Source organism: Fringilla coelebs, assembly GCF_963513975.1.
Source record: "Fringilla coelebs genome assembly, chromosome: 17".
Lineage (NCBI taxonomy): Eukaryota > Metazoa > Chordata > Aves > Passeriformes > Fringillidae > Fringilla > Fringilla coelebs.
This window is the reverse complement of record NC_140043.1, coordinates 14,264,366-14,287,384: the sequence shown is the minus strand read 5'-3', so window position 1 is coordinate 14,287,384 and position 23,019 is coordinate 14,264,366. Positions and strand designations below refer to the sequence as shown.

The following is a 23,019-nucleotide window of genomic DNA, read 5'->3' as shown; positions in this document are numbered from 1 at the left end:
TGCAAACTACAGAGACCACTGGGATTGCTGTTCCTTTTTGCTTTAGCAGATCATCATGGAAGCAGCAGCCCTGCTAAAGTGCTTTTACAAACAGACAACCCAAACAGTTTGATGCTCATTTTGTTGTGTAAGCTACATAGTAAAGAGAATTTATGCAACTGATAAGCAATAGCTAATACTGGATTTTAAACTGCAGGTGAAGTGGGAAGTCCATCATGTTTACTCTGAGTTTAAAAGCTCACAAGGAAAGAGGGAAAATAAGAAATATCTGAGCAGGGGGAGTGCTGGAGGAAGGGCTGCAGGAGTTCACTGTCCATCACAGCTCACAGGGCTGGAGGCTGCTGGGACAAAAACTGCTGGGCCCTAAAACCAGGCAATGCCACAGGGAAATATTTCTGATTTCTGTGGGCAGAGGTGGATTTGGGCTGGCAATCCAGAGGCAGGAGACCCCACGCCCATCCCAGCTCCCTGTTCTGACATGGAATTTACCAGTGTGGTTTTCCCTTTGAAATTTGCTCTTCATTAGGTGAGCTTCAAAATGGAGACTGAAACAATGAGGGGCTTTGAGTCTGCACAGATCAAATGCATCCTGACATCCACACACCCAGCAATAAATGACACTCTAATGAGACACGGAGATCAAATGCTCTGTTTGCCACTTCAGTCGCCAGCAATGAGAGGCACATCAAGGCTGTTAACCCCTTCCTGGCACTGCAGGATGCTGCAGCCTCCAAACAGCCCCACATTTTCTTTCTATCACACTAAATTCTCATGGCTCCTCCTGTTTGCAGGACCAAGCCAACACCATAGGAATGATCTCGCTCCTGACCACGAGGAAACAAGAGGAGCAGGAAGGGGGATGAATGAAGTTTGATTTTGGGGCTATAATTTCTACCTTTTCCCTTCCACCCTTTACAGCAACCCTACAGGGACACAGCACAGGCAGCACCAGCAAACACTGGCTGAGATCCCTGTGTCAGGGCAAGGGACTGGGGAGGGCAGGGACTGGGGAGGGAAGGAATTGGGGATAGAAGGAACTGGGGATAGAAGGAACTGGGGATAGAAGGAACTGGGAATAGAAGGAACTGGGGAGGGCAGGGACTGGGGATAGAAGGAATGAGGAGGGCAGGAATTGGGGATAGAAGGAATTGGGGAGGGCAGGAATTGGGGAGGGCAGGGATTGGGGAAGGCAGGGACTGGGGAGGGCAGGAATTGGGGATAGAAGGAATTGGGGATAGAAGGAACTGGGGAGGGCAGGAATTGAGGATAGAAGGAATTGGGGAGGGCAGGAACTGGAGAGGGCAGGAATTGAGGATAGAAGGAACTGGGGAGGGCAGGGACTGGGGAGGGCAGGAATTGAGGATAGAAGGAATTGGGGAGGGGAGGAATTGGGGATAGAAGGAATTGAGGAGGGGAGGAATTGGGGAGGGCAGGGATTGGGGAGGGCAGGAATTGGGGATAGAAGGAACCGGGGATAGAAGGAACTGGGGATAGAAAGAACTGGGGAAAGAACTGGGGATAGAAGGAACTGGGGAGGGCAGGAATTGAGGATAGAAGGAACTGGGAATAGAAGGAATTGGGGATAGAAGGAACTGGGGATAGAAGGAACTGGGGAGGGCAGGGACTGGGTTCTCTCCCAAGCCCAGCAGCCTCACTCCCCTGCTCCCACAGCAGTGACTGCATTCACTCCCTGTGAACCCCTGGAATGTGCAGTGCCTGCTCTCCCTGCCCTCCCCAGTGCTGCTGCCTCTCTCCCACCCCACCAGTGAGTGAGTGCTCTCCTCTGCCTCTGATGGATTTTGGAAGAGCTCATCAAAAAGTGCCAACAGCACAAAATGCACCTCCCAGCCCCACAGGAGGCAGAGCTGGGAACTGCTAATTCCCAAACTTCAGCGCTGAGCAATGCAGGATATTCCAAAGCTGCCCCAAAGCTCTGGGCTGGACTCTCCTGATCATATTCATGAAGCTGCAGCTTGGCATTTTCAGTAAAGCTGAGGCACCTTTGCAAGGAATTCCTTCACACACAATAGCTGCTCACAGGCTGCATCACAACTTCCAAAGCTCTTGGATTGCTGCTCTGCTCCATCTTTATGCTGCTATTGAAATTTAATTTAAAAAATAGAAAATGCATGAAAAATAATTCCTGAGCCCAGCTGTACTGGGACCATGGGAATCAGAAATAACCACACTGAGGGCAGTGACAGCTTTGAGCAGGAGTTGTGCAGAACACAAATGACTGTTTAAAAAGGAAAGCCTTCACTGCAGCCTGTACATAAGAAATATTGTATTATACATACAGATATACACACAATACAAAGTTAATTTATGCAGAAAGGACTCATCTTGCTGTACAACTAATAAATGCAGGCTGACTACTAAATATTCCTAATAATGCTTCCTGCTAGCAGAGCAGCTCAAAAACAAACATCATTTTGTTCATGTGTGTCCATTATATTCATGTGCTGATTTAATTAACAGTAATTTCAGTATCTCCCAGATTTCTTCCCTGTTTTACAAATGATGCCCTTTTGCTGAGGGCTTGGGTTCGAGTTGCTGGCCAATCAGACGTGGAACAAGTCTAGAATGCTAATGGGCAATAAAACCAGAGTGAGCACGCTGGAAAAACTTACAGATGAGCCAAGTTATGGGGGAATTGTTAAGGAACACAAAGAGATTTTTAGGGAGAGAAAGTGAGTGAGAGCTTTGCAGCTCCTTCCCCAGAGCAAGCAAAGGAAAATCCCCTCTGTCTGTCCCCAGTGTTGCTTGCCCAGGTGATCATAGATCAGCTCCAAAACTGCATTTTACAGCAGGGCCAGGCTTAGCACAGCCCAGCCACACTCAGGGCATGGTTTGTGGGAGCAGCACAGGGTTCCCAGGGCACAGAGAGCCCATCCCTGCCCCATCCCTGCCCCATCCCTGCCCCATCCCTGCCTGGGGAAGGCTCATGGGGCAGGAGAAGCCAGCCTGCCACGCTGCCAGGCCCCCATGCCACAGGGAACCCCCTGCCCTCCCCAGACTGACAACGTGGGGCAAATCTCTGTCAGCTGGGGAGACCCAGAGCCACTTCCAAGGGGTGGATTGGTGGGAAATGCTGCCTAAAGGATCTGGAGCATTTGGCATCAGCCTCCTCTGCATGTTCATTAATATTTTGGGCTCTGATTGCAAGGAGTATCAGCAAGTGTATCAAATTCCATGAAAGCAAATTGTTGGTTCACAGTGCAATAACATGGTGCTTTACTCAAGCACGAGGATGAAAACCTCATATCATCTCCAGCTATTGTCATTCAATGTTTATCATCCAACACAGCAGAATACAATCCTTATCTTTGATGGATGTGGCACACAATAGATGTTTTCTTGAGTGCATCATAAATATTAATAGTATTCACAGAGCTTCTTAAAATTTGTCATGTCACATTGCTTTCATGGAAACATTCAAAATGCCATTATTTTTGTCCCACCAATAGCAAATTTTCCTTTGGTTTCTTTCTTTTTCGCTCTCAAAATTAAATGGTAGAGGATGTTTAACTGAGCAGAGGGAAAAAAGGGGATAATGGTTCACATTGAGCCATTCCAAAACCTACTTCAGATGCCCAGAATTAGACTGAAAGAGAAAAATTGTGATATCCTTTGGAAAACACAGTCCAGTTAAAAATGAAACACTTGATGAAATTGAAGAGATTTGTCTGGAATTTCATTTTTGGAAGAACACTGAGGAAGAATGCTGACATGACCAAAATCTTCCTATCTGCCATATTCAGAATGGGACATTCTCACTTCAGAAAAAAAAAAAAAGGCACTTTTTTCTCCCCAAATGGAATATTTGTACATTATTGTGCTGATCCTGGGCTGCATCCAGAGCAGTGTGGGCCAGGGGGATAATTCTGCCTCTGTGCTCTGGTGAGATCCCACATGGAGACTGCATCCAGCTCTGGGACCAGCAGCACAAGGAGCTGGAGCTGCTCTGGGCTGGGGGAGCTGGGGGTGCTCACCTGGAGAGGAGAGGCTCCAGGGTGTCACAGACACATTTTATGAAAAATCCTTTCTTAGGATTTTTTCTCCTGAGAAGCCTCAGAGGAAAAGAAAAACAATAATTCTCTGCTGCTGTGGAATGCAACAGGTGCATCTTGGATTGGTCCATGTGATTGTTTTTAATTAAAGGCCAATCCCAGCCCAGCTGGCTCAGACTGTGGTCAGTCACAAGATTTTATTATCATTCCTTTCTATTCCTTTCAAACCTTCTGATGAAATCCTTTCTTCGATTCTTTGAGTATAGTTCTAATATAGTATTTTCTTTTAATATCATTGATATCATAAAATAATAAATCAGCCTTCTCAAACATGGGGTCAGGATTCTGTGAATGCCACCCCACCAGGCAGAGCTCAGAGGAGGAGAGCTGGAGAGGGACTGGGGACAGGGATGGAGGGACAGGAGCCAGGGAATGGCTCCCAGTGCCAGAGGGCAGGGCTGGGTGGGATCCTGGGAATTGGGAATTGTTCCCTGGCAGGGTGGGCAGGGGCTGGGGCTGCCCCTGGATCCCTGGCAGTGCCCAGGGCCAGGATGGACACCGGGACACCCTGGGACAGCGGGAGGTGTCCCTGCCATGGCAGGGGTGGCACTGGGGGGGATTTGGGGTCCCCTCCACCTCGATCATTCTCTGATTCTGTGATTTAATCAAGCTGAATCCAACACCTCAGTCCTGCACAGCAGTAAGTTTTCCTGCTGTTGAACAGCTGTGATCACTAAAATGCCTTTTCAGGGTGGCTGGTGACAATGGCAGCTGCAATCCCCTGGCCTTGCCCAGTCAAAGCCCATGAGGACATTCCTCACATCTGCTCCCACACATTTCCCTCCCAGGGTGTTCCAGAGTCAAAGCCTTCCCCTGATCAAACTTAATAAACCTTCAGTGCTTTGTGTTTTGGTTGATGTGTTCCAAGAAATCTTTTTAAATTTCCATCTTTATCCATAAAATTCACCCTGTGGTTTTAGGAGCAGCCCCACTAAACAAAACATTTAATTCTCTATGACAATTAATTTGGAGATGGTAATAATTGCACAGGATCTTATCTCTGCTGCAGAGACATAAAACACTTGCTATGGGCAAGGGAAATAAAGTCATACAAAAGAAGAATCTCTTTTTTCCTATTCTGTACTCTCTCCACAGTAGTTAATTTGCTCTGAGTATAAAATCAATCCTTCCAGTGTGGGACTTTAGGAAAGCTCAAGGCTTCAATCCTGCTGCCATTAATCAGTGTTAAAATTCACACTGAAATCTGTGATCTGGGAGCCACAGATTCCAGTTTTATTTAAAAACAATGTTGATAATCCCTAATATTTCTGGGATGAAGATCCACTCTAGACTGAATTTACATTTAATTTTTTTTTTATGAAACAGTGAATGTTGGGAAGGACAAAATCCCTTTCTAGGCAGGTTCCTTTGCATGCAAAGTATGACAGAAAGGCACTGTTAAAAAGGAACTGCAAAGCCAAAGGTCAAAGAGATTTCAAGTAAGAAATATGCATTAAGTGCAATGGATAAACACATAGGGGACAATTCTGCACATAAATGCCTTTAACCAACTTCTGAGAGATACATGAATCATCTGGGTTTGCCAGAAAGGACTGATCCTGTCCTGGATGTTTTATTCTTCAGAATGAAGTGGGTTTGGTTTGTACACCCAACCCCAGAGCAAGCAAAGGAAAAGCTGCTAAAGACTGACATTTTCTGGTTTGGTTTAAGGAGCTGCTTTCTAAGTCTGGATCACCTTCCACCTTGGACTGAGTGTGCTCCTTTAACTGGTGTCTGAATATAAATTCCATTAGCAAACCCTGAGTTCTGTAGGTAAAATAAATTCTTTAAAGTTTCTTCTCAAACAAATCAGCCAAGTGTTGCACTCAGCAATCCCATTTCAGCCTGAGCTACAGGAACTTTAAGGACAATTTCTGTGGGTGTTCTTGTCTGGCAGCAAGCAGAAATGAATTATCCAGGCTCCCATTGAAGGATGCTCAGCAGAGCAGGCACAGCCCTGTGTGCAAGGGACTCACAGCCTCAGGAAACCTGTGCTCCTCCAACAGCTCCCAACAAACTTCCTGAGACATAGTTCAGATAGGGAATAGGGAAATGTGTGAGGCTGAGGGCACAGAGCCCTGGGGAAACACTGATTGCTGCATTGGAGAAATGCTCTGGAGCAGTGACAGCCTGGGACTCACAGGAATTCCCTTCCTCCAGAGCCAGGATTTCAGCAGGGACCTGGGAAGGAGCAGGGCTGCCAGCCACAGACCAGCCCATCCTTTTCCCAGGTAAGAAGACAATGCCAGGCATTTTTCTGTTATTAAATCTATTGTTCCTCAAGCCTTCAGCCCCAGCTGGAGCCTTCTTACATAAACCAGTTAAGATGCATCTCTTCAATGTCTAATGCTTTAACTAAGTTCCTGGTTGCCTAGAAACTCTCTGAAAGACCTGGATTTTAATTTTTTCTCTTTTTCTTTGTATTTTTGCCAAGGGGTAGTTAGGTAACAGATTAATCAAATCACAGGTGTTTGTGACAGAAGCCTGGGTGACAGACTGAAAGCTGGGGCAGTGTTTGTTCCTGCATCCCAGGAGTGCCAGACTCCACTGGTGACCTTGCTACCAGCAATTTCCACAGCTATGGAAATTGCAGATGATGTCTGCTTAGATCAAGGGCAATAACTGAGAATTACAGAATTATATCATCACTGGACAGAGCAGATTTATCTGTGCTCTCAGTTTCTGTAATTAGCAGGACATGCACTTCCACTTTGCAAGATTATTATATCACATTTTTATATTAAGATAAATCAAGCTGTCTAGTTTAGATCCAACTTTAGAAGGTTCTGCTGGACCTTCTGGATGCTAAACACACCTTCTGCTGCATCAGACACCAACCAGACTCACAACTTCCAGCCTATTTCAATGCTATAAACATTTTAAAATAATCACCTGCTGTTATTAAAGGTATAAATTCTACCTCTTTTCTAAGCAAAATAGTTTTTAGAGTTTATAAGCCAGAGCTTTGTAAGATTAATTGTTTTAAAAGTACCTTTAAGAATATAAAAAGGGACTTAGAAGTCATTCAGATACAGGTAAAACTAAATAAGAGTGACTTCATTTCCATTTAATTTTCTATTCTCATCAAGCTTAGTTTATTCGGGTCTGATTAATTAATGTCTACAAAGAATTCCAAAAATATAAAACACTACATAAATGCTAAATAATAATAGAGTACTGAAGGAAAAGCTAATTTGTTAATTTGCACGGAGTTTTAGGAATTAGCATTTATTTATTTCTTTATTTCTCCTGTGCAAGCAGGCCCATCCAATCCCTTTTAGCTTTTTTAGTAGAAAATACTTTGGCAGCTACAGGACAAAGGGCAAATGCTCGTGAGGAAGCAAGTAAAAAAGGATGGGTGTTCTGAGGGAAATGCTGTAGCATCCACACTCTGCCTGTTTCTCTGGTTTTACACCCCAATTTCCCCCCTGAAATCTTTGTGTAAAGCTCTGGTTGTAAAAAGTCCACCAGGCCCTAACACAGGTGAAAGGTCCCTCCTGGAGAAGGTGCCTCTGATTTTACCAGGAGATATTTGCATTTTTAAAATAAAATATCAGCCTCAAGCTCTCTGCACTCACACACCTTAACCTGCTGCACACCTCCATCTTCAGGAGGCATTTTATCCTTCCTGTGCAACTCAAACCAGACCTTTTATTAAATCTTTTATTAAATTGGTACTTTGCAGCTCGCTGGACTATTTGGGGAAAAGCAGAGCAGCGAACAGCCCGGTTGTTTGGTTTAGCAATGAAGCTTCCCACGCAGGCAATGCTCATTTATCCAGTGAAAATGTCCCCACTAATGGCACCAGTTGCCCTCAGAGCACAGCCTGGCAGTGCCACTCACACAGAGAGGACAAGGGCTCCAGAGGAGCCATTTCCATGCACCAGGCCAATAACCCACCAACGGGAAAGGATTTTCACAAAAGGCCCAAATGCTTTCCAAGGAGCCATTACGGCACATCAGGTAAATAAAATATTATTGAAATGGATTTTTTGCATTTAAATCACTTGCAGCAGGTGCATAGGAAGCAGCTCATAATAAAAAGGCTCCTATTCCTGGAATACTAACGAGGATCAACGGAAACATTCCGGAGAAGGGAGCAGGGGCAGGTTCTTGCCATGGCAAGAGGAACAATCCCCATAAAAATAGGGAGCAGGGGGAGGTTCTTACCATGGCAAGGGGAATGATTCCCATAAGAACACTCAGAAAAGGGAGCAGCAGCAGGTCCAAACCATGGCCAGAGGAATGATTCCAACAAAAATATTCAGGAGAGGGGAGCAGCAGCAGCAGGTTCTTACCATGGCAAAGGGCATGATTCCCATAAGAACACTCAGGAAAGGGAGAAGGAACTAGTTCTTGCCATGGCAAAGGGAATGATTCCCACAAAAACATTTAGAAAAGGGATCAGCAGCAGGTCCTTACCATGGGAAAGGGAACAATTCCCATAAAAATACGGAGCACAGGCAGGTCCTTACCATGGCAAAGGGAACAATTCCCCAGAAACACTCAGCAAAGGGAGCAGAGCAGGTCCTTACCATGGCAAAGGGAACAATTCCCATAAAAATAGGGAGCATGGGAAGGTTCTTAGCATGGCCAGAGGAACGATTGCCCCAAAAACATTCAGAAAAAGGATCAGCAGCAAGTTCTTACCATGGCAAGGGGCATGATGCCCATAAGAACATTCAGAAAAGGGAGCAGAGCAGGTTCTTACCATGGCAGGGGAACAATTCCCATAAAAACACTCATCAAAGGGAGCAGAGCAGGTCCTTACCATGGCAGGGGAACAATTCCCATAAAAACACTCAGAAATGGGATCAGAGCAGGTTGTTACCATGGGAAAGGGAACAATTCCACAAAAACACTCAGAAATGGGATCAGCATCAGGTCCTTACCATGGCAGGGGAACAAGTCCCACAGAAACACTCATCAAAGGGAGCAGAGCAGGTTCTTACCATGGGAAAGGGAACAATTCCCATAAAAACACTCAGAAATGGGATCAGAGCAGGTCCTTACCATGGCCAGAGGGACGATGCCCACGAAGAGGGTGCGGCTGACGAAGATCTCGGACACCACCAGCTCGCTGACCGAGTCGTCCCGCGGGTATTCCACCTGCCAGGTGATCTGCTGGGCCCCTGCCAGGCTGCTGGCGTTGTCAATCTCAAAATCCATCTGCAGGATCTCGTAGGAGGTCATGTTTGCTCTGGAAAACAAGGCAGAATTCCCCACCACATCACCGGGCTGTTGATAGCAAAGAGGATTTTCATTTCTCTTTCCTCCTCGCCAGAAGATTTGCCATTAAATTCAATGTGCCATTAAATTCAACGTGCAGAATGGAGACACTGACAGAAACCTAAATAAAACTGCACATGGGCAACTGTAGAACTTTCTAAGTAAGGTGAAACTTTATCTTTTATTTTCCTGAAATGGAGGCATTTTTCCCATTGAACTCGGGCATTCATTCTCCATAATCACAGTGAACTTGCAGAATAAGCCACAAACCCTTGGAAAAGCAGTGCACAGAAGTTGCTAAATTATTTAATACAACACTATTATAATTTTGATGCTGCAAAACAACAGAATACTTGGCCATTCCTCATGTTCTACCAGAAATGAGCTCTTGAGGAGGGGAAAAAAAGTCCTTCAAACCCAAACTGGTCTTTATCTCAGTGAAAAAATGGATTTGCAGAAATTATACATGACAATAAATGAGGGGTAGATTATCCCTATTTTGAATTCATGACAACATTCTCCTCGTCAGTGGTGCAGACTTGTAATTATATGGCAATCGTATATTTCTCATCTGGAAATAAAAGTTTAAAAGTAAAGAAATGGAAGTAAATGCACAGCAGTCAGAAATGAATTTAAGAATTACTTCTGCTTCCTTTCTCAGCAACAACTCTTATCACTTTCCTCAGGTCCAAAGCTATGTAAATATTAATAATTAATCCTCAGGTTAGAAAAACAGATCTTGTTTTTGTGTTACAGAGAAGCAAACAGACACCAAGCTTTAACCAGCAGCCCTCAGTGCACCCACAGCAGGGAGCTGCTTAGAAAACAGACCTTGGCTCATCCAAACTTCCCCACAAACTGAGTTGTTTTACAAATCAGGCAAGGTTTACACACAAATATTTACAAAGTTCCAGACTCCCAGGCAGAGCCTGCAAGGTGGAGACCTGATGGAGGTCACAGGCATGGAGAGGGGATGGAAGGGCTCTGACTGCTGAGCTTCTTCTGCTGGAGAAACACCTGATTTTACCAATAGTGCTCAGGTTTGGGGGTAAAATCTGAATTTGCTGCATGTCAGGCCAATGGCACATTCATTGTCTGTGCATCCTTCCCCAAAGCAGCCATCCAGGAGCTGTGTTCACAGAAGTTTGAGCTGCTGCTGCAGACAACAGAGACTTAAAACATCCTTTTCCTCTCCCCAAATGCACAGAGGCAGAATCTGGGTTTGCCATATGTTTCTGAAGGAGAATTGTAAAGGGGGAAACAAATCTGAGCAGGAATTATTGATTTTCGTGTTTTCTTTCTGACAACAAACAACCTAAACATATGCTTCAATGCCTGGAGGATAAATATTTTCCATGCTGACAGAAGATAATATCCACCTCCAGGCAAAACTAGAAGCTATTAAGGCATCTTTTGTGTGACCAAGCAGACAACCAGCAAAAACCTTTTAAGATAAATTTTATTGCATAATAATAGGGATGTAATTAAACCATTTCTGTTAAAAACATAAACTGAACTTCATTGTTTTCTGTGTATCACCTCCAGCAGTTGTTTTATCTAAATTGCATACAATTAATATGCTCACAGCACAGAACTCAAATTCAGATTTGAGCTTGCTATGGATTTAGATACTGGGCCTGTCAAGGTGTGTTTAGGTCTGCAATTTCACTTCAGCCACTCACAAAACCACCCAGGAGTGGTTTCAAACTGAGAACAAAACCACCAGTGGAGGGTTTGGGTACAGACAGACTAATTAAATACCAGGTCAGGTTAGTCTGCAATGACAAATCCATTCCATGGGTCCCTCTGACTGGCAATTGAGTTCAGCCCACAACACCTTCAATTATTCCTTTCTTGGTTTTCCTTTTACACATCCAGAAAGAAACCTCTTATACATAAACCTTCCTCAGATGCAGCTGCATTAGCAGGTGAAGTCAAACAAAACTACACAAACAGCTGAATTAAAACAAAGCCACATTAACAGGTGAATTAAAACAAAGCTACATTAGCAGGTGAATTAAAACAAAGATACATTAGCAGGTGAATTCAAACAAAGCTGCATTAACAGGTGAATTAAAACAAAACCACAGTAACAGGTGAATCACAACAAAGCTGCATTAGCAGGTGAATTCAAAGAAAACCACATTAACAGGTGAATTCAAAGAAAACCACATTAACAGGTGAATTAAAACAAAGCTGCATTAACATGTTAATTAAAACAAAGCTGCATTAGCAGGTGAATTAGAACAAAGCTGTCCTCCCAGGTCTTGATCCTGGTTCCAAAGAGAATCCCAAGCACCACTTGGAAAAATAACTCCAAATGTTTGTCAGAGGTTTTCTGCTTTGTCTCAGTGGCCCATCGTGTAGCATGGCACATGAATATTGATTAAAGAGGTGGCCTTGAACCATCTCTCACCTGCAGAGCCTCCCCTGAGTGCACAACCAGGGTTCAGCTTTCTGCACTCGTATTCCCCAGCAGGTGAATGAATTTTCTCTAAAATGATGGGTTTTGTCCTTTTTAGAGATTGAGCCTTGGAGCAATGCCAGGTGCTCTGGTATCTGGGACACTGAGTGCCCCACGGATGAATTCACCCTCTTTGTTCTAAGCTTCTTCCCAGGTTACCGCTGTAACAAACTCCTGATAAAACCTGAAAAGTGAATTTCTCTCATGTTCAGACTAGTGCTCACCTACTGGCTGCTTCATCTCTTATCCTACAGAGGTTTCCTGGTGGAAAGGCTGGAATTACATTCATAATTCTTGCAATTTATTAACCATCCTCTGTAATACCGTGTGGGAGACCACTGCCTTTTTCTACTGAAATTGATGGAGGTTGCTAAAGTAAAACCAGAGATAAATTAAACCATAATCAAGACCTCAAATGTCAGCATTTACTTATGTCAGCTCCATTAGCTGATAAATTCCCATCCCAACACCTGCATTTCAATTTCTCTCCTGGCTGTGCAGCACACCTCTGAAAGGCTTTCTAAAAGCAGATGTGCCCCTGCCAGGGCAAACCTTCAGCTTTGCTCTGGTTTGGAGCTGGGGGCAGAACCTTGCTCTTGGTGGCCACTGTCCATCTGCAGACAAAATGCCACCAGTGGGAAAATCCACAAGCAGAGCAGACAAGGACTGTAACTCATGCTGTTCTCAGCCATTAAATCCTGTTAAACCAAACTTTATCCTATCAAGATTTTTCAGCTTTTCCTGGAGACTTATTTCATTTTTCTCTTAAATAAGTTTGCACTCTTGGGGAGAGTCTGATGGAATCCAAGGACTATCAATCACTTCTCCTTTGCAAATCTTTTCTCTCTCTTTAGTTAAATATTTCTATTGTCCAGTGAAGTTTTGTCCTGGTTTAGGATTTTGCCAAACTCTAGTTTAGAGAAGCAATAAAAAATAAAAAGTCAAAATTACTTTTATAAAAAAAGATTATTTCCTGCAAGCACAAGGAAAAGACCTTATAATTTTAGGCAGCTGGCATGCTTGCTAATAAGTCCATTTCTATGGAAATGAGTTCATAACTATTAATTTTGCCTGCTCCTGATCTATTCTTGATGAGCCTTTCAAATTTAGAAAAGCGCTTCATGATTCTCTCAATTTGGTAATTACTAACTCCCTTTGATGAATCCAGCCCAGTGTTTCAGACATGAGACATTCATTACACATTTTTCTCTCTGGTGAGAGGAGAAAAAAAAAAACCCCATGGGTCTTTTTGGATTTATTTCCTCTCACAAACTCCTGTAAGTAGGTCCTCTTCTTCAAATGGTGATTTATAATCCTATTTGAGTACCTTCACAATCCTGCCTCTGCTGGGGGCTGGAAGAACGCCCAAATCCTTGGGATTTCTGCCCAATCTCCTGTTGTCTGCCCTCATACCTGTCTGGTGCATTTCCAGCAGGTCCCAAAGAGCCCAGCCAAGCTTTGTCACCCCCAGTCCCCATCCCACACCCACTGGGAGCTGTGGTTGGGATCCCAGTTTGGGCACAGAATGGTAAATCCATTCCTCAGAACGCCAACTTTAGCTCCAGCCAGCTCCAGAATAAAGGAGTGATCCTAGGAGAGGAGCTAAAGGAGCTGCAGTTTATTTTTACAAAATAACAGATCTCTGTGAGGGTCCAGCACAGCTCTGATGGGAGAGGTTTTAACCAGCACCATGAAATCACCTGGCACTGAAATAACAATGAATTGAATCGGTGTGAGCCCAACATGAATTATTGACTCCATGGAATGATACTCTGACTGATATTAATGCAGCAGCAACAGCACAACTGCTCAGTATTTACCTTAAATAAACAAAATTTTTCACTATTAGGAAAGATTAGCATTGCTAACCAAGCTGAAGGGCCTGCCCTGTGTGTTTGGCAGAGAAGGAGAGATGCAGGGTGGCATTTCTGGGCACTGTGCAGTGCCACACCAAGGCTCTGCTGGCTCCCACTCATGGGTCAGCAACAACTGAGCTGATAAAAGTCAGAGCCTGCTATTGCTGCACTTGGCTATTACAGGAAATCACAAGTTCCATTCACTCATAAAAGAATGCTTTCAGTAAATGGCAGTTTGTTTATGAGACCCACAGCAGAGTAAACAATACTTTCCAAAATGGAGCAGACATGAGGTGTTGGAAAAATTGGAAAATAATACAAGTGAGGTTATCATGTTGCTTGAGAGTCTTTTCCAGGCTGATAACGGCCAATTCTCACTCTGACAAATTGTAACCAAATTCAATAAGAATTCAGTGACCTCACATTACCAAGGTACATTAGTTTATCAAACACTTGAGTGAAAAAGGTCTCGCTCCTTTGGTCTCAAGAGGATTAATTCTGTAAGTGTGGTTTCCTGAAGAGCAAACACTTACAGGAGGAGCTTTGGGAAGTGCTCAAGACCCTCACTGCCTGCTGAAGTCAAATGAAGCAGCAGAGGCCAGGACCTGTCAGGGAACCCACCAGGACTGAAGGTCCTGACCCTCACCCCTGAGGAAATGCGGATCTGAGCAGTGTGAGATGAAGGAAGGGAAAGCAAACCCCCACCAAAACCTTCTCCTCCCGAGGAAATGCAGATCTGAGCAGTGTGAGATGAAGGAAGGGAAAGCAAACCCCCACCAAAACCTTCTCCTCCCGAGGAAATGCAGATCTGAGCAGTGTGAGATGAAGGAAGGGAAAGCAAACCCCCACCAAAACCTTCTCCCCCTGAGGAAATGCAGATCTGAGCAGTGTGAGAGGAAGGAAGGGAAAGCAAACCCCCACCAAGGCAGCGTGCAGCTTCTGGATGATGCAGACCAAATGGCTACAGAGGATAAACCCAAGCTGCTAAATCCATTAAGAATGTCTGGATTGACATAGCATGTTTTAATAATCCAGTAAAAGCCATATAAACAACAAGAAAATATTTTTGTTCAAAACACACCACCAAGACCAGGTATTATGATGTTATTTTGCTTAGCCAACATTTTCCTACAACTGAAAACAATAAATCTAGATAATGAGCAAACCTTTTAAGCTCTTCAGCTTCTCCACTGCCAATTCACAACTGTGCTGCTCCCTAACAATGTGCAATAACTTCCACTTTATTTGATTTTATCAACATCATCATGACAACCCTGGAGACAACCGAGACAATTGCTTCAATTATTTTTATTTGCTTGCACCCTTGTGACAGTGCACAGAAATGCTTCTGGTAAAAGAGTCCTTAGATACTCTTTAAGTCAACCTTTAACAGAACAACTTTTAGGACTGAGTTTGGGATGGGGTAATTGGTGAGCTCCGCTGGTAACGTTGCTGGGCACTGGGAGCCCATTTGTACCTTTGTCATTACTCTCCCCTTTTGGAACAGCATGCAATCTTTTGGGGCTTAAAAAAGCATTTTGATTGCACTGGGATGTTTTTCTGACTACTATTTAGAACTTCTTTATTGCTGTGTTGTGTATTTCTTAAAATAAAGATTCTCTGTCAGGAGGAAGTCTTGTTGGGGAACAACAAACACATCCAGTGAGAAACTGGGGCCAGGCAAATATAGAGGCAGCTATTGTTGTTCAAAAAATAAGAATGATTTTATGATGAAAGACTTATGCTGAAACCTATCCAGTAAATAAATATCAACAGCCCAAATGGTGCTTATAATTTTTCTTCAACTATTGAGAAATCCTTACATTTTTACATGCCATAATCACATGGTCTATTTTCAACATTGCTGTGAAAGCAGCTGAAATACATCAAAAAGCAGAGATGAATTTTTAAATAACCAGTGGCTGAAAATTAAAGATAATAAGTTCAGTGGCATAAGAAGCTCTTTGCAGAGCAGGAGCTCACAAAGATCTCTGCAGAGTCTCCAAAGGTCTTTACAAGAACCAGAGAGCAGAGCCTGGATGAGCCAAGGCACGGGGAACTTCAGCCAAGCTGAAAACATTTCACCTCAGGGAGAACCCAGGGGAGGGACAGGGGCACCCAGAGGCTCCATGAGATGGGGAATGTTCCCTGGGAATCCCTGGTGACCCTGGGCTGGCCATACTGCCCACACAGGCACACTCCTGAGCTTCCTGTCCCCTCCTCAGCAGGCACCATCTGAGCACAGCTTCACCCAGAGCCTTGTCAGGTGTGGAAGGGGAGGCAGGCAAGGGTTTCACTGATCTGTGCCTGTCCCAGTGCTCTGTGAGCCCCAGGGGCAGGGATGCTCCATGGCAGCTCCTGAACAGGCACGCTCAGGTGAGCTCTGGAGTTTTGTGTTTACCAATACTCACAATTCCTCACCTTGCCAGGCAGAGATGAGACCTGGGGGAAGTGACCTGGAGCCACCCTAACAGCTCAGCCCACACCTCCAGCAGGACTCCTTGCCATTTTAAACACTGAGCTATTTTAATGTTCTATCACATCAGGTGATCAGACCTTTCTGTATGCACCAATCCCACGGGAAAAGAAAATCCCTCCTAGAGCCAGGAGGAAGCTCCTTGCAATCCAGCTGCTGTTTTGATTTCAGAATTACAATTGAGGCTGACAGCTGAATCTCCCTGGGGAGAAAAATCAGCCAGAGGGGATCTGGAGATGTAAATTCCCCAGAGAGGGAATTTCTGAATGGAAGCAGGAGGGAGCCAAGCTGCAGCCTGGGACAGGAGCACACCTGAACTGCTGCAGGATGCAGGAACAGACAAGTGGGGCTCTCCCCATCAGCACCCAAAAAGCCTCATTCAACACTTAACTGAAAAAATTAAAAACTTGGAATTTAATCCTTTGCTCAATGGCCAGACTGTGTAAAAGACTAAATAACAGAATACCAAAGGGGAAATTAAAAACCAGTCCATAGTTTTCTCTCTACAGCTTGCTAAGGCTGCACACAACTCATAGGTCTGCTGTGATGACACCTGCATTAAATAATTAAAGAAAAAAAATCAAAATAGGAGCATGGCAAGAATTATTTGACTCCTCCTACATTCTCTTCAGCTCCAAAGAAGTTTAAGCACCTAATGAACTAGACCTGGCTCTCCTTGAAGCCAGTGCACTCTTGGATGGAGAGGGAGCGTGCAGGGCTCCTGTGGCTAAGAAATAAATGCCCATGGCAAGATGCTCAAAGCAGGGAGGGCAGGGAGCAGGGCAGCCCATTAAATCAACACAAATGCGGCCTCCTCCCTCCCCTCCTCCCTGACAGACACATGGTGGGCACAAAAGTGTTTTATTTTAAAGGCTGATCATTATGTTTTACAAAAGAGTTAAGCTCTTCCTCTCGCTGTTGGTACCCACTGAACAGACAGTAAAAACATGAAAGTGAAACTGGCACAGAAACATCAGTTCCCCATGTTTTAATTAATAAACAAGATTAATTTATCCAGCTGAGCAAACAGAGGGTGGCTCAGGGGCTGCATTCAGTGTATGAACAGAAAGAACCATCTGCAATAAGTCTCTGAACCTCCACCCTTTGCTGGCTGACCTTAAAGTCCTGATCTTCACACCAGAACTAAAAGCAAGAGATAAGCAAAGAGTTCCCATGTAAGTCACCCCATTAAAAGATCCTTTTTGCCCTAAAAATGAATCCAAATTTTCCTAGGCATGCAAAGATAACTCCAAATAACAAACCACAGAGGGCTGGATTCAATATTTCTCCTTTTAAAAATCATTCCACAATTATTTTTTAATGGCACTAAAGTAAGGTCAGCCCCACAGACACCCCGTGCCAGCTCCAGGTCACCTTTCCAAAGGGCAGCCAGGACCTTGGCACACTCCCAAGACAACAATTTCCCAACAGAGTGGCAGCTCAAGGGGAGCTGCTGGGACATTGCTCAAGGTCACACCCGAGCAAATGAGTGCAGGCACAAGTGAGGAATAAGTGAGGTTAATTCACTCAACCTCTGAAAAGGAACAATTAGAAGGGAAGGGGGAGAATTGGTGTTCCACCCACTGTGTGTTAAAAGCCAAAGCATCATCCCAAAACCTCATTTAAAGGAGTTTCCTCAGCAGTGGAGCCTTTGACAGCCTGAGATGGGTGGGCAGAGGGCCCAAGCTGAGCAGACACCTGCACACGTGGAGACATCACACCAAGGACATCCATCCCTCCTGCTCTCAGGGGGGCTGAGCAATGACCCAAAGGGCAAAATGACCCAGAGTCACCAGGGACAGAAATCCTGCTCTGATGGATGGGGTGTTCCACTGACTCCCTTTTCACCCACTCTAACAGTCACACAGTCTGGGCACGGTTCTGCTTTTTCATTTTCCTTGCTACTATCAAAAATTCCACCCAAGCAAAAATACCAGCTGTCACAAAGCACAAAGACACAGATGAAAGGGTTTCTAGAAAAAGAAGGCAGGCTCCTGTAAGTGCTGCAATTCATGCTAAACTACAGAAAATATCCCCAACATCACGGGTTAATGTGAAGCAGAACGTACAGAATCATCCCCCTGCTATTCCTCTCTTTTCTGAGTCCTTCAGGATTTCATCATCTCTTCCCTTCTCCCGCCCCCTCCCAACTCCCTTCCTCCCCATACAAGAATATGCTCGGCCCTGGAAAATTGTTCAGCTGAAATCCTGAGATTTTGTCGGGCCTGGCATTCTTTGGACAGCTGTATTTACACCCCTGGCTGCTGGGTAGTCATGCTGGAAGCAATTAGCTTTCATGCTTTTTCAATATTGCCTTTCAAAAACTTTGAGATCCCTCTTCTCTATCGATTTAGATGTAGAGAAGCACAGAAAAAATAAAAATAAAAAAGAGAATTCATCCATATGCTGAGCTCCTTTAGTCCCATTCCAATGCAGCAACTTCAGCTCCCCACCACCAATGAATGCCACCACAGCCACGTCCCCAGCACATCGGGGGAGATGCTCAAAGGCTTGAAAACCATCACCACAACACTCAAAGGCAGCAGCTTCCAGCACTGCTGGGCCCAGGGAAGGTTCAGCACAGCAGCCATGGAGTGGGACAGGTCACCTTCCAGCACCTCTGTGCAGTTTGACAACACTCTCAAGTGTGTCCTTTATATTTTTCTGAGAGGGAAATCTGTCACTGCTGGACTGTTTTAAAAAAGAGAAAAAAAAGGGAATGGGAAGAAAAAAACATAAGAGCGTAGCTAAATGTATACTGATTGCAGTAATTGCATCCATTCCTCTGCTGGGAAGTCTGGTATTGTATTTCTAATACGTGCTGATAAGTGCATTCACAACATGATTAACTGCCTGCAGACAAGAATGGCTATTATGTTTAACAGACTGATTAGCAAGTGACAGAGCTGCAAACTGTACTCCTGGTAAATTGGCTGCCTTTAAATTACAGCAACTCTTTTATGGTTCCATTTTTAAAATGCAATGGCTTGTTACACATATGCCACGTAAATTCCTATCTGACAGTAAGGAATAGAGGATACTGAGCTTTTAACTTTTAATCTTCAGATCTCAATTAAAGCATTGCTCATTTTCTTGTTAATCTCACCAAAATCTGCACTGTACATGGCTCATCTCATTTTCAATATTGGTCTCTCCAAACCCACCCTTAAACACAGGGACAGGGATTTCAGTCCCTCTCTTTCCAAAGTTCTGCCTTATTTTTGCTGGCTCTGTAAGCAGATAACTAAGATGGGATTTAGTGTATTCTTCCCAGGATTTGATTAATTCCCCTTCTCACAGCTGCAGGCTCCTTTTCCATGGGCTCTCTCAGTGCCCCCAGAGCAAGGCAAGGGAAGAAGTGCAGGGTCTGTCCCTGCTCAGCTCCTGGAACTAAATCACAAATCTCAAATCCTCCTCAGTTCACACTGGCCACGGCACGAGGCTCATCCCTGCCACAGCCAGGACTGCTCCTGCTCCAAGTGAAACGAGCTCCTCATTAATTCCCTCTATTTTACCCCAACAAAGGGCAGGATTTGGGCACCCAGCTCCTTGCAGTGCTCCTGACAATCCTGCCATGCAATGCAGAGCTCTGGCTTTTTGATTGCTCTTATTTTTATCTCTGTAATGTATAAGAGCACCAGCCTTGTTTTGGGCCCCTGTGTATTTCATACAAACACAGCTACAGAGACAGTCATGACCCCAGAGAGTCTGCAGTTCACAAGACAGAGAGAGAGAAGAGATTTAACAATCTGCACCAATTTAAATTCATACAGAAGGCACAAACCCTTTAAGTACAAATTTATCTAGAGACTTTCAAGCTCAATGACATCATGTACTTCAAACCAACTTATTTATAACATAAAGCTTAGTATAGCTTGTAAGGAGATAGAATAAATCAATTTGCTCTATCACAGAACTTCATCAGATACAATACAGATGGCTCTGCTACCACGGTTAAAAATAACCTCCCCACTTTTACATCAGCTCAAGGCATTTATCAAACCAGGAAACTGGAGGAGGAGGATGTAGTCTGGCTTGCACACAGTAATGGGAATATCCACCCAGCAGTCTGGGGCTTTTATTAATCTTCTGTCACGTGTTTATAATTTTATTCTGAACTGGGAGAATTCCGTTTCCAAAATCATTTATCTTTGCTAAATACCAGGACAGAGCAACTTGAAGTTGTCTGTGGAATGTAGATGAAGAGGGGAGAAAATAATCCAGAGGGCAGCCTGATTGCAGAAGGGGACAGAAAACACTTGAGTACCAAACCCACTCCAAAGCAAACCTGGCTGAGCATCCAGCACTTCCTGCAGGATAAAACAGGGTGATGGGAATTACCAGAGCCTGGGACTTCAGCACAGCAGTGGCTGTGCAGGCCTGGCATCAGGCAGCATCTCATTTTCAAGATTGGTCTCTCCAAACCCACCCTTAAACACAGGAACAGGGATTTCAGTCCCTCTCTTTCAGGTCTGGCATCCTCCTGCGTGCTGCTCGACCAGCCAGCTTGTGTTCCCAGACAATCTGCACCAGGCAGAGTGCACAAACCCCCATGGCCCTGCAAATAATGCTGCTGCAAGAAGGAAATTCATTTGTTTCTCAGCTTGCATCGCTCTTGCTCTCACTTTCCACCCCCAGAGGGGAAATTAGGTGTCGATGTTTGCTCAGGATTTATTGACTGAAGGGTTTGCTGCCAGGTCCCTCCAGGAGCTCTGTTCAGCTCTTCCCACTGGAAGGAAACCACTGGAGAGAGGGCACAGAAAGCCACCATGGACAGGGGGCTCGGGCTGCAAATGCCCAAAGGGACAGAATTCTGTGCTGGGAGGGAATTCCAGTACCTGTGCAACCCCTGCAAACCAAGGAGGTAGAGCTCGTGCTGTGACCACTTTTTTACTCTTTTTTCAACCAGGTATAACAAGCTCCCGGGTCAGCCAGAGCTTTGACATCTGCTGCCTAAGATTTTTCTTCATAATGAGCTCCCTGAAGAAGACCAGAGGCCTTTGTAGCTCAAATAAAGGCGGATTTCATCACAATGAACCTCGAATATGTAACATTAAACGGGGAAAACTCCAAGCAGCTGGATCAAACAGAAGGGAAATGGAAAGCTGTGTACACAGCCCTCCCCAGAAGGGTGTCACTGCAGGCAAGCCCTCCACACTCACTCCCAGCTGACCTGGAGAGCCCTGGGCTGCAGCAGAGCCTGCCCTCCCCTGATGCTCCTCAGGGAGATCCTTTCAAGATTTTTTAAAAATGAGGGGAAAAAAGATACATCAGATAGACAATTGAAACTTATTGCATGTTAAAACAAATTAGTCAATCCCTACTGCATTGTTTAGCCACTGCTCTGTGCCCATATTTTGTTTTCCAGGGGATTACAACAGCATAGCTATTATGTGAATGCTTCTGCAGTTATAACTGGCAATGAGATCAGTTCAGTATCTACTTTGATAGGGATTCCACTGAGTACTGGGAGAAAGTGGGAAAATCCCCCAGAGCAGCCTGGCCTGGCAGGAGGTGTCCCTGCCCCAGGTGGGCTTTGGAGCTGGGTGATCCTTAGGGTCCCCTCCAACCCAGGCCATTCCATCATTCTGAGATCTGATTTTGGTTACCTTTGGCATCTTACTGAAATGATCATGGGTAACAGGCCCCTGTGTTCCTCCCCTCCACTTCATTATTATCTCATTCCCTTATTTACCAAGCCCAACTGGAAATGTGCTCCCAGGAATGAAAGGATCACAAGTCTGTTTCCTGAAATGAAAGGATCACGACAGGAAAAAGCTGCAAGGAGATCAATCATGCCAAGGTCCAGTGACTAACCCAGCAGGCCACAATGCTGCTTTGGAGCTCTGCAAGCAGCCAAGAGATGATCACACTCTAATTAGAACAGCAAACTGCCAAAGGTATCCAAAAGGTTTTCCTCCCCACCCAGTGCTGCACAGACATCAGGCAATAAACTAAACATCAAGTGGCTCTGGGAGTTGTTTTCCTAAACAAAATGCAGATAATGAGGTAGCCCTCAAAACTCTTTTCTTTTTTTCAATTTTAATTTAAAACTGAGAGGAGTGTGTGAATAAAAGGGAAAGTGTCTGAAGCAAAAGGACAGATGGTTCTGCTGCCAGAGAGGTGCCCAAAACTGAGGTTTATTACAAACCTTTTATTTCACTTACAGCTTTTTATTTACTCTCCTTTCTCCCTTCACTCACCTATTCATCTCCCCCTCAGAGCACTGCAAATTCAAGATCCCATCGAATTCTTCTGATTCAAATTCAAATTGGAACGCACAAAGCACAGCACCACTTCCAGCGCAGAAGTTTGACGGGTTTTGTTGCAGATTTTGGGTTTGTTTTTTTGGTTTTTTTAAGTGTCTAACAAGCCAATTAGAGGCTGAATCAGTACCTTTCAGATGAATACACAGGAAATGAGAGGAGCGTGGCGGTGGTGACACATCCTGCAGCCTGAGCCCCTGGAACATCAGGCATGTGCTGTTATTTTATGTATCATGAGGAAATGCTACTGTGTTTATCTCAGCAAGAAAACCACTTTTTCCCCTTGCTTCTGCATTCCCTGGGTGCCTAAGGGAGTGGGTTTGCTTTTGATGGAGGTAAAGGCATAAAGAGTCTCCTCAGAACCATCCCTGGCTGCCCAGGAAAGCAGCCAGAGCCTGGTGCAGGTGTGCACCAAACAGGGCAAGCAGAGAAGGCCCTGTGCTGCTCTCATTTCAGAACTTGTGCATAAAATTCATATTTATATTTTATATTTTTATTTTTATATATTATATATGTATTTCTATTTTTATCTACTTTCTATTAAGCCCCTGTTCAGCTAAACCCCCTGAGACCCTGCTCACATGGCAATGGTTAATGGGTTCATGGGCTGGATTCTGGATTTCAACTGTTCCAGTCCAATAAAATTAAATACTGTGAA

General features: G+C 44.6%; 1 protein-coding gene across 1 annotated transcript in view; it reads right to left on the bottom strand.

Annotated features, from left to right (window-relative positions):
- Positions 1 to 23,019, bottom strand: part of TMEM132B (transmembrane protein 132B) — a gene marked incomplete at both ends in the record, with an annotated part of 213,893 nt that overhangs the window by 58,159 nt on the left and 132,715 nt on the right. Inside the window, one exon of the mRNA XM_084216990.1 lies at positions 9,084 to 9,270. Within this exon, the coding sequence (XP_084073116.1) occupies positions 9,084 to 9,270 (187 nt within the window). The remainder of the gene's footprint in view (positions 1 to 9,083; positions 9,271 to 23,019) is intronic.